Genomic DNA, 12,784 nt, shown 5'->3' on the forward strand with positions numbered 1-12,784 from the left:
CATGATTGCTAGGTCCTCTTGTTGGATAGACCCTTTAAGTATGATATAGTGTCCCTCTTCATCTCTTACTACAGTCTTTGGGATAAACTTTATCTGATATGAGGACTGCTACCCCTGCTTTCTTTTGAGGACCATTTGAATGGTAAACAGTTCTCCAACTTTTTATTTTCGGGCTGGAGGTGTCCTTAGGTCTAAAATGAGTCTCTTGGAGACAGCAAATAGATGGGTCTTGCTTTTTTATCCAGTTTGAAACCTTGTGTCTTTTGATGGAATGATTTAGCCCATTCATGTTCAGAGTTACTATTGAAAGATACGAATTTAGTGTCATCATAATACCTATTCAGTCCCTGTTTTGTGGATTATTTCTTTGAGCTTCCTCTTTCTTTTACAGGGTCCCCCTTAATATTTCTTGCAGAGCTGGTTTGTGGTCACATATTCTTTCAGTTTATGCCTATCTTGGAAGCTCTTTATCTCTCCTCCTATTCTGAATGAGAGCCTTGCTGGATAAAGTATTCTTGGCTGCATGTTTATCTCATGTAGTACCCTGAATATATCCTGCCAGCCCTTTCTGGCCTGCCAGGTCTCTGTGGAGAGGTCTGCTGTTAATCTAATATTTCTCCCCATGTAAGTTAGGGATCTCTTGTCTCTTGCTGCTTTAAGGATTTTCTCTTAATCTTTGGAATTTGCAAGTTTCACTATTAGATGTTGAGGTGTTGAATGGTTTTTATTGATTTTGGGGGTGGAGGGATCTGTCTCCTGGATCTGAATGCCTGTTTCCCTCTCCAATTGATTACTATTGCTTTGTAATAATTTGAAATCAAGGAGTGTGATGCCTCCAACTTTGTTTTTTCTCAAGGTCTTTTATGGTTCCATACAAATTTTAGTATTCTTGATTTCTGTGAAAAATGTCATTGGAATTTTGATAGAGATTTCAGAGTCTGTAGATTGCTCTGGGTAGTATGGGTATTTTAACAATATTAATACTTTCAGTCCATGACTGTGGAATATCTTTCCTTTTATTAATGTCTTCAATCTTTTATCAGTGTCTTATAGTTTTCAGTGTACAGATCCTTCACCTTAGTTAAATTTATTTCCTAGTTATTTTATTCTTTTTGATGTAATTGTAAATAGGATGTTTTCCTGATAATTTATTCGTATATAGAAACACAACAGATTTTTTTAAAAATTTAAGTTCAGTTGAATTAACACGTAGTGTATTATTAGTTTCAGAGGTAGAATTTAGAGATTAATCAGTTACACATAACACTCAGTCTCATTCCATCAAGTACCCTCCTTAATGCCCTTCACACACCCCATCCTCCTATTCACTTCCCCTCCAGCAACCCTGTTTGTTTCCTATAATTAAAAGTCTCTTGGGGATCCCTGGGTGGCTTAACGGTTTAGCGCCTGCCTTTGGCCCGGGGCGTAATCCTGGAGTCCCGGGATTGAGTCCCACATCGGGCTCCCTGCATGGAGCCTGCTTCTCCCTCTGCCTGTGTCTCTGCCCTTCTCTCTCTCTCTCTCTCTCTCTCTCTCTGTGTGTGTGTCTCTTGTGAATAAGTAAATAAAATCTTTAAAAAAAAAGTCTCTCGTGGTTTATTTCCCTCTCTGTTTCCATCTTATTTTGTTTTTCCTTCTTTTCCTCCATGTTCATCAATTTTGTTTATTTATTCTATGTATGAATGAAATCATATGATATTTGTCTTTCTCTGACTTATTTCACTTGGTATAATACCCTCTAGTTCATCCACATTGTTGCAAATGTCAAGATTTCATTATTTTTTATGGCTGAGTAATATTCGATTATATATATATATATCCATGTTCTTTATCCATTCATCTGTTGGTGGACACCTGAGCTCTTTCCGTATTTTGGCTGTTAGAAATACAATAGATTTTTGAACATTGATTTTGTACCCCACAACTTTACTGAATTCATTTATTAGTTCTAATAGTCATATATTTCTTACATTATTCAGTTTTATTCAGTTCAGTAACTTTTATCTTAGTGTAATTTAATATGTGATATTGTTTAATTTTTAATTATTTATTTATTTGAGAGAGAGTGCTTGAGAGAGAGTATGAATGGAGGGGAGGGGCAGAGGGAGACTGAGAAGCAGAGTGAGCAGGGAGCTCCACTGGGGCTCAAACCCATAATCCTGAGATCATGACCTGAGCTGAAGGCAGATGCTTAACCCACTGAACCTTAACGGCCCTCCCCCATCCTTTTTAGAGTGCTGATTTGAATCTTATGTGATCGTGAATATTAGAATAGTTTTTAGAAGTGATTGCAAATAAAGAATATATAGGCACTGACGGCATAAAGAGTATTCTATCAGTACCTTTGGCTTGGTGGAGCTTATTTTGTACACACTAAGTAACATTCAGTCTCTAAAACTTGATTTAACTGCCTAGTCAATACTATCCTTTTTTTTTTTTAATATTTTATTTATTTATTCCTGAGAGACACACAGAGAGAGAGAGAGAGAGAGAGAGAGAGGCAGAGTCACAGGCAGAGGGAGAAGCAGGCTCCATGCAGGGAGCCCAACATGGGACTCGATCTCAGGTCTCCAGGATCAGGCCCTGGGCTGAAGGCGGTGCTAAACTGCCGAGCCACCTGGGCTGCCCTAGTCAATACTATCCTATTGTTGGTAAGCCTAGTTTCATTAGGTCCACAAGGGAAAAAGGTTCTGGGTTACCTCAAATAACATTCTTGTGTGTCTGTATAATACACAATTGAAGGAAATATAGCTTATTTTTTAAGGCATTTGAAAGAAACCTTATTTATTTATTTATTTATTTTTAAAGAGAGAGAAGCAAGCATAAGAGACTTTTTTTTTAAAAAAGATTCATTTATTTAAGAGAGAGAGAGAGCATGAGCAGATGCCTGTGCCCAAGTGTGAGGAGGCGCAGAGGGAGAGAAAGAATCCCAAGCAGACTCCCGCTGAGCATGGAGCTGTCCAGGGCTCAATCCTACAACCCTAAGATCATGACCTGAGCTAAAATCAAGTCAGATGTCAGATGCCCAACCGACTGAGCTACCACTAGGCACCCTGAAAGTTGACTTCTTAGTTTAAATTCAAAACTAAAACTTTTTCAAGAAAAAAATGGTACATTAGATCCAATAACTTAGAGTTACAGATTCACTTTCTTGTGGGGGGCTTGAAAACTTTTTTTTTTTTTTTTTTTAAGTAGACTATGCCCACAACATGTTTGGGACTTGAGCTCATAACCTGCTAGATCAAGAGTCTCATGCTCTACTGAGTAAGTCAGCCAGGTGTCCCCAGGCTTGAAAACTTTTAAAAAATTGTGGTATACTGTAAAGAAAACTAGAAGTGATCCTTTAGCATTACAGATTTAGTGTTTTTTTGTTTGTTTGTTTGTTTGTTTTTTATGATAGTCACACAGAGAGAGAGAGAGAGGCAGAGACACAGGCAGAGGGAGAAGCAGGCTCCATGCACCGGGAGCCCGATGTGGGATTCGATCCCGGGTCTCCAGGATCGCGCCCTGGGCCAAAGGCAGGCGCTAAACCACTGCGCCACCCAGGGATCCCAGATTTAGTGTTTCTTGTGATAGACCAGGAACTTATAACAAAAAAAAATCTGTGCTGTACTATAAAGAAAATAATAAATTAGATCAATGTGAAAGAAACCAGGATAAATAGAAATGAATAAACATCAAAGTTAGCCTTAGTGTCCTCTGAACATTATTTTTATTTGGTATTGTTTTAGGTATCGTCAGATCCTGGAAAAAGCCATTCAGTTATCTGGGGCAGAACAACTAGAAGCTTTGAAAGCTTTTGTCGAAGCAAGTAAGTGGAATGAAAATTCCATGTTTGCCTTGTATTATTGAGTTAGGACTTCAAAGCTTGAGCAAGCTTGTTTTATATCAAATTACCAATATAATTTGCATTGAGATTAAATTAAATATACATTGAAATTGATTTTAGAATTTAAACTATTTACCACTTGATTTTTTTTTTTTTTAGTAAGTTGTCTTCAGACTTACATTACCAATTACCAATTAAGGTTTTGTATAGCTATTGATATAGTAACTGATGAAAGACAATATAGCATAATGGTAAAGAGAATAGTCTAGATTCAGTCTGGTCCGTTGTTTTATTAGTTGTGTATTCTTGGGTAAGTTATTCCTTTGTGCCTCCATTTCCTTGTCTATAAAATGGGGATATGATAACTACCTGGTAGAGATGTTAAATGAGTTAAATGCGGTTAAATGAGTTAATATACATAGTAAAGTGCTTTAATAGTACCTGGCATATAATAAGTGCTACATAAGTGTTAACTGTTGTTAATGTTAAGAACATTCCATTTGAATGGAAACTACAAATTCCTGTTCTTCAAGACATTCTCATCTACTTCTTGACTTTAGACATATCCAGTTATCTTGAAAATTACTCAAAATTCAGGCTGGAATTGATACTGAGTTAATATTAATGACACTTGAGAGTGCTTTACAGTCTGTAGTGTGCTTTCACACACATTATCATCATGAGAAGTGCTAGTTTGTGTAGTAATTTCTAACAATTATAAGTGCCTAATGGTACTTACAGTGAAACTATTTTCTCAGCTGTATCCAGTATTATCCAAGAATGAATTGTGATTATTATATCATAAACTGATTAGAAGCTTGTTACAGGTTATTGTAAGTTACTGCCTCAAAAAATTGGGGCCTGCAATGTGTGATGAACTGATAGTGACTTCAGAAAGACTGTTAGGAATAGTATTATTGAGAATATTACATTGTAGTAGCAAAAGAATAGTGATTTTTATTATAAACTTTGATTCCGATGAACCACGAAGAAAAGCCGTCTACTGAAAATCATTTATATCAGCTGAACAGGTTTTGAATCATCATTTATTTTCCCAGTAACTGCCGATTTCAGACTTAATTTATCTGAGCAGTGGTCACAAGCATGATACCTCTTTTAAAATATAGTAATAGTGATAATAATAATGAACATTTGTTGAGTACTTTGTGCAGCGTATTGTTTAAAGTGTTCTATAGATAGTACATTTAAGCTTCACAGCAGCCTTATCCACAATTTACAGACGAGGAAACAGAAGCACAGAGAAGTTAAGTTTCTTGTTTGAGGGTATCTGATCAGATGCAGTGGAAGTAGCATGGCTTCAGAGCTTTCATCCTTAATCACAGATAATAATAAAAACTCATAAATGTTTATAAATAATGTCATTAAATATGTCTGTACATCTAGTGCTGACCTCAGTTCTCATTTGTTATATTTTTATTGGAAAAGTACAAGTGGCAGTAACTGTCACTATTTGTTTTATTTAAATTTCATAAAAATTATGTTTCTTCTTTAACTCCTTTTTGTAACTAGGTGGGATATAAGTATGTAAATAAAAATATAGGTGTTTCTGTGCCTTCCCTTTATAGAAAAATAAGGAAAAATACAATATAAAATTCTCAAATGTAAAACAAAACTTTTCCCCAGTGATTTCAGTTTTTTAGAAAAATTGTGGGATTTTTTACTGTTTTGGTGTAGTCATTATGTAATCAAATAATTCAGCATAAGGAAAACTGATTCTCTAATATAAGATGATATGGGTCTTGAAATCCCTGAATAATACATTGAAAGTTGCATTAATATATATTGTTTTAATATTAATTTTAGATAAAAATTTATTGCTTAGTGAAAAATTATAAATTACTCATGTTTACTTATGTCTTATCTCTTATTCTTTTTTGACAAGTGGTAAATGAGAATGTCAGTCTCGTGATCTCTCGACAGTTGCTGACTGATTTCTGTACGCATCTCCCTAACCTGCCTGATAGCACAGCCAAAGAAATCTATCATTTCACTTTGGAGAAGATCCAGCCTAGAGTCATTTCATTTGAGGAGCAGGTAAAAATCTAGAGCTGTGATTTTTGAACATGAGATAGCAGCAGTTTTTTGGAGAGATATTACCATATTTTTAGAGAAGATGATTATCCAGTCTTATTTTTGACAACAGTGTGCCAAACAGCATATTACTATGTAAAAATAAATATTACGGTGTTATAACTCTAGCTGATATTTCCTCAGATATTACAATTTGATTTATGAACCAAATATTACTCTTTAGATAATTTTTAAGAATCAGTAAAATTGTTAATAAGGCTATAAACATAGGAAAACTCCAGCATTATATGTGCAGTTAACATAAAAGGAAAGTTTAATATTTATACTAAATTCTTGCTATAATCCACATTGCAAGAAATGTGTTTTTTCAGTTCAGTATTTTGATATTCTGTGAATGCAAAATTCATTTAAAAAATAATTGGGGTGGTCTAGTTAAACTTGTACTATTTACATGCCAGCTAAATATGTTAATTGGAAGCATTATTACAATAGATTAACTTAGCATCCATTTATTTTAATTAGTCACTAATGTCAGTTGAAATAATTTAACATATCCACCTCTTATTCCAGGTTGCTTCCATAAGACAGCATCTTGCATCCATATATGAGAAAGAGGAAGATTGGAGAAATGCAGCCCAAGTGTTGGTGGGAATTCCTTTGGAAACAGGACAAAAGTATAGTAAATAGTAGATATTGGATGGACATGTATATAGGCTATGTATCACTGTTCACTTATATTTTTTTCTCACATTCTAGTGCAAAAAACATCATAAATAATTTAATAAGTACATATATGTTGTAGTAATTAGAAGGTGATACGTGCTATAGAAAAAAGTAAAGGAAAAGTTGGGGAACAGGTTGTATCATTAAATAGGATGATTGGAGTGGAAGGGTGGTCCAGGTACATCTTCTCAGACACTTGAAGGAAGTAAGGGAGTGGCTATGAGCTGAAGGAAGACTATCAGTAGATCCTCTTAGAGAGGATGGCTAACGTAAAAGCCCTAAGATGGAAGCATGCCTGGAGTGCTTTCAGAAGATCAAGGATACCAGTGTGGGCGGAGTGAAGTGAGCCAAGGGAAGACAGGGCTGAGATCAGAGAGTACCGGGGATCAGATTATGTAGGTTCTTGTAAGTCATTGTAAGGCCTTTGGCTTTTCTCTAAGTGAAATGAGGGGGAGCCATTAGAGGATTTTGTATGGAAGAGTCACGTTATCTGATTTATATTTTAGAAAATTATTCTGACCACTTGGTTGAGAATAACTGTAGGCAAGTAATGATAGAAGTAAGAGCATAAGTTAAAAGGCTTATGTACTACTGCAGAGAAGATGGGGATTGTGAGAAATGTTGAATTCTGGTATGTTTTTAAGATAGAGCTAAGGATTTTCTGGTAGCTTGTATATGGAGTATGAGAAAAAGAGCCCAAGATAAATCTTGGTTTTGGTCCGAATAAATAGAAAGATGGAGTTGCCATCTACTGAGTAGTAAAAGATAGGTTTTGAGGGAAGATGAAGAATTCCATTTTGGAAATGTGATAACCAAGTAGAAGTATCTAGTAGGGAGTTGAATATATTAGTCTGTAGTTTAAGAGAGAAATACAGGCTACATTCGGGAGTCACTGATATATAGATGGAATTTAAAACCATTGTATTGATGAGATTCCCAAGGGAGGAAATACAGATAGAGAAGAGGACTGAATACTGATTCCCAGAACACTGACATTAAGAGATCGGGGCAGGAGAAAGTGAGAAGGATTTAGATAAGAAGAAAAACAGAAGAATGTGAAGTATGGTGGCCTAGAAGTCAAGAGGAAAATGTATCAAGAAGGAGCAAGTTGGGATCCCTGGGTGGCGCAGCGGTTTGGCGCCTGCCTTTGGCCCAGGGCGCGATCCCGGAGACCCGGGATCGAATCCCACATCGGGCTCCCGGTGCATGGAGCCTGCTTCTCCCTCTGCCTGTGTCTCTGCCTCTCTCTCTGTCTCTCTGTGTGACTATCATAAATAAATAAAAATTAAAAAAAAAATTAAAAAAAAAATTAAAAAAAAAAAAAAAGAAGGAGCAAGTGATTAGCTATGGTGCTGATAGGTCAAGTAAGATGAGAGTGATGGTTAACCATTGGAGTTAGTAATGTGGAGGTCATAAAGACACTTGACAAAAAAAAAAAGACACTTGATAAAAGCTGTTTTGATGAAATGATAAGAGTGAAAAAATGTGATTGGAATGGTTTAAGAGAGAATAGGGAGAGAACTGAAAATGGTATGTATGGGCAACTCTGCAGAAGTTTCACAGAAGGGAGCAGAGAAATAGGGAAGAAGCAGCAGATTTTTTCTTTTATGATTTTTTTTATTTTTTAGAAAGCAAAAATTTATATGGAGGGGTAGAGAAAAGGATTCTGGCAGGAGTAGATAGGAGGGGAAGGAAACTAGTGAATAGGCTTTGCATGGATCATCTGTGGCTGAGTTTCTCAACCTCAGCACTGTTGGTATTTTAGATAGAATAATTCTTTGTTGTGGGAGTTGTCCTGTGTATTACAAGATGCTTAGCAGTATCCTAGACCTCTGTTCACTAGTTGCCAGTAGCATCATCACCCCTATTTGTGGAGATCAAAATGTCTGTAGACATTGCCAGATGTTCCCTGCTTGGCAGAATAGCCCCAGAGAGCTACACTAACAGCCAGGAATACCAAGTATGTGAGTGCTGATATTAGTGATAAGGTGGTGGAATTTCTGCAAGTACTGATTGCTTCAGTATTCTTGGAAGTGTGAATGGGGTGGGAGTGTTGAAGTTGAGGGAAGACAAGAATAGGAAAAAATTCTTTTTTTTTTTTTTTTTTGGAAAAAATTCTTTAAGAGTAAGAGGACTAGGAATATATAATATACTTGGCAGCATTAAGGACTCATCTGAAGGTTGTAGTGATTGAAACGAGATGATTCAGATTAGTTAGGTGTTTTTCTCCATCAGAGTTCAGCTGCATGGATGCAGGAAAGGAGTAGGGAAACTTAGGTTTAACCAGAGTTATGATTTTGCACAACAAGTGTGACAGCAAAGGATGGACAGGAGACATGAGTGCATATTCAATTCAGTAATTAACAGTGATTGACCATAGGGATTAAACTAAGTAAGGAGTGAAATGAGACCTTTAAGGGGGAAAAAGACAGTAACAATGTAATGAGGTCAATGGTTTAGAGGTCATGGTGCATTCAGTGGGTTGTTGGGTTTGGGATGCTAGACTAAGTGAGAGGGAGACAATTAGAAAAAATTAAGATGATAGTTTGTAACTTTTATTCAATTAATCTTACCTTTTGATAAGTATTTTTAAAAACATCTGTAGTTATGAAACATTTCTCCCAAGTACATTGTAGAAGGAGAGCAGGTGTGAGATTCTTGGTTATATTTTATATATATATATAAATATTTATATATATATATGTATTTTTTACACTTCCCCTTTCAATTGACAAGTATAAAAATAACTATAAATGACTTAAAAATATTTCAGCCGCTTCTCTACTCTTTTACTAGGCAAATGAGGGATTTTTTTTTGTCTTCACTAATATTTGTGAAGACTGATAAGGCAGACACTACTTCAGGCATCTTACCTTTTGTACATTACTTCTGAAGTTATTAGGCAGTAATTTTCCTTGAAAAAGCAGCCAGTATATCCAAAAGGCTTCGTTTTGTAGATGTTGAATTTTGCTTTCCTTTTTTTTTTTTTTTTTTTTTTTAATTTTGCTTTCCAAGGCTTCTTGTTAATTTGGTTTTTTTCCTTTGAGAATTTGGAAAGGATGGGCTTTCTTACTTGCTTTGGTCTTAGTCTATCTGGAGCATTTTCTTCATAGTATAGGCAATTGATTTATTTTCACTGGTAGTTGAAATAAATATAAGATTATTCTTTGTAGTGGTGGTAATTATCATTTTGATAGTCCTGTAGCATTATCTTTATCTGTGAGGATATCAGAGAACTGAAAATTTAGCAGTTTTCTAAATTAACCTAAAAAGTGATTAAACTAAAGAGTGGTCATCTAAAGAGCTGTTACTAAAGTAGCATCTGGATAAACAGTTGAAAACTTGTTTCTTTAAATGATGATTCATTCTGACAATTACAGTAATAAATTTAAAGATAGATTTGGCATAAAATTGAAAAATTCAAAAAGTATAGTACTAATTATAGCGGTTCATGAAAATTGAATTGTGAATGGAAATAGTGTAGTACAAATGCTAGTAACATATGACTTGTGGAAAAAGTTTGAATTAGTGTAAAAAATTTTTTAAAGTAAAGGATTAATTTCAGAGCTGAGGCCATGTAAATTGTAAACTCCGTTCTTGCCACATGGTGGCATCACTTTTGCTGTAATAAAAAGGATTAATTTTTGTAAGGATTAATCTTGAATATTGTGAGTTTGAATTATGTGAAATGTTCAGTTGTGCATTTTTGACATAAAATGTGACTACTGGGATGAAGGAGAAAATGAAAACCACCTGTAATCTCAACACCTAGAGATAATTGCTATTCCTATCTTCATATATACGTACAGAAATACATTTTAATGGTGTCTTTACATGTTGTTTTATCATTTAGCAAAAATATGTGATGACTATTATTATATAGTAATGATTATAACAACTGTATATTATTCTACCATCTTTATATACCATAATTTAGTTGATTATTATAAATATCATAATAGGTGATTCCCAGTTTTTTCCTGTTACAGATATTTATGAGTAACTTTACAAATGAATATTCCTTGTACATATGTGTGCACATCCCTGATCATTTTCATGGGATTTATTTTCTAGAGGTAAAATGTAGTAGATAAGGAATATATATGCATTTTAAAGAATTCAAAGGATGGTTGGAAAATCTATTGCTAAATTGTTTAACAGGATAATTGTATTCATTTATAGCCCCAATAGCACTATATGATATACCCCTAAACTGGGCATTTTTTCTTTTAAGTTCTTTGACTTGTGAGGATTAAAAGGAAACTAAAATACAATGGAACAATTATGATAAAAATAAAAATTCAACAAAATTTATTTCAGAAATATTTTTTAGATTTTCTCTAATGCAGTAAAAATTTGATTCCCTTACATTAACAATATATATATAATGATGAAAAATTTATTTTCTCCAACTCCTGAAAATTTTCTTAATAATATATTTAGTCATTCTGTGTTTTCCTGTTACATCCTAGGCAGTACAATGTAGATTATAAGCTGGAGACCTACCTGAAGATTGCTAGGCTATATCTGGAAGATGATGACCCAGTCCAGGCAGAGGCTTACATAAATCGAGCATCATTGCTTCAGAATGAGTCCACCAATGAACAGTTACAGATACATTATAAGGTAACTAACTGATTTAGGATTAATTTTGTATTGGAGAATCCTACTATACTAAGATGCTCCAGAATGTCTAATAAATGGTGTATATTAGAAATTGTCTATTTTTATGCTTTATGTTTTTTCCCCTAATTGAAACATTTTCCATCTATAGGTATGCTATGCACGTGTTCTTGATTATAGAAGAAAATTCATTGAAGCTGCACAAAGATACAATGAGCTCTCTTACAAGACAATAGTGCATGAAAGTGAAAGACTAGAGGCCTTAAAACACGCTTTGCACTGTACCATCTTAGCATCAGCAGGTAAACATGTAATTTGTGCTTTCATGAATAGTCAGTTACCTTTGCTTAATAATTTCAGGTTCATTACTGTTGGAGGATTTAGCAAGGAACTGTTCTTCAAGGGGATATCTTATTGCAATTATAATTATGGTAAATTTATTTTAAACATTTAGACAGTTAAAAACAATAAAATTGATTGCTAACTTAAAAAATGTTTACATATGCATGTATCAGTCTATTACCCACATGTGTTAGGAGTAATTAAGAGAGATAATATGAAATTTAGTTTGCTTAGTGTATCACTTAAAAATGAATAACAAAATTAAGTGAGAATTACGTAGAGGAAAATAAAAAGTAAAATCTAGAGATTGGTGATAATTAATGTACTGCTTTGGGGATTTTCAAGCCTTGGTTTTAGATCTCACCTTTATCCTTTTCTTCAGTAAATATGAAAAATAAACTGTTTTCTGTTCTTTTTGTACTGAATGATAGCATGCAAGTAAAGCAGGAAAGGCATTGAGAAGAAATGCTGATAATTCTAAACCATGGCTTTTCTAAATCATTTTTAGAATGTTTATTGATCTGTGTTTAGATGAGCGCCTAATGACATATTCACACTACATACACATTTTATTTTTATGAAGCAGTGATCTTGTTTATTGTATGTTTTGTTACTGAAAATGTAATACATAAAATGGTATTGCTTCCAGTTCTAAAGAGCTGTTACTAGTTACTTGGATTTCCTTCAAGTCTGTGTGTATCCTCTTTTTTTTATAAGCAGTAGCATGATACATATACTTTTATAATCTGCTTTTTTCCTTACCTGTATATCAGCAATCTTTATATGTCAATAAATATCAGTCATTCTTTTTGGATAAGCAATTGAATATTCACTAATTCAGTGTTGGCAGCAACTTTGTAGAATATAACTGCCACAAATTACAATTGATTGCATATTGTAGTAGGCAAAAATGGAGTTATAACATAATTTTTTATTGGGAGAAATAGATTGTGGGAATATATGATGCTCATCTCTTTCCCTTAGGACAGCAGCGTTCTCGGATGTTAGCTACTCTTTTTAAGGATGAAAGGTGCCAGCAACTTGCTGCTTATGGGATCCTAGAGAAAATGTACCTAGACAGGATCATCAGAGGAAATCAACTTCAAGAATTTGCTGCCATGCTGATGCCTCACCAAAAAGCAACTACAGCTGATGGTAATCATCATGTCTTTACAAATTTGTGGGAGTAAATATTTAGGTACATGCTAGGAGGAA

General features: G+C 34.4%; 1 protein-coding gene across 2 annotated transcripts in view; it reads left to right on the plus strand.

Moving 5' to 3' along the window:
- Positions 1 to 12,784, plus strand: part of COPS4 (COP9 signalosome subunit 4) — a 40,550-nt gene that overhangs the window by 13,169 nt on the left and 14,597 nt on the right. For both annotated transcript variants that reach the window (XM_077882732.1, XM_077882731.1), the window contains exons 2-7: positions 3,732 to 3,811; positions 5,733 to 5,884; positions 6,452 to 6,555; positions 11,077 to 11,230; positions 11,379 to 11,529; positions 12,554 to 12,724. In XM_077882732.1, the coding sequence (XP_077738858.1) occupies positions 3,732 to 3,811; positions 5,733 to 5,884; positions 6,452 to 6,555; positions 11,077 to 11,230; positions 11,379 to 11,529; positions 12,554 to 12,724 (812 nt within the window). The remainder of the gene's footprint in view (positions 1 to 3,731; positions 3,812 to 5,732; positions 5,885 to 6,451; positions 6,556 to 11,076; positions 11,231 to 11,378; positions 11,530 to 12,553; positions 12,725 to 12,784) is intronic.

This window comes from Canis aureus, chromosome 33 (genome assembly GCF_053574225.1).
Source record: "Canis aureus isolate CA01 chromosome 33, VMU_Caureus_v.1.0, whole genome shotgun sequence".
Taxonomy (NCBI): Eukaryota; Metazoa; Chordata; class Mammalia; order Carnivora; family Canidae; genus Canis; species Canis aureus.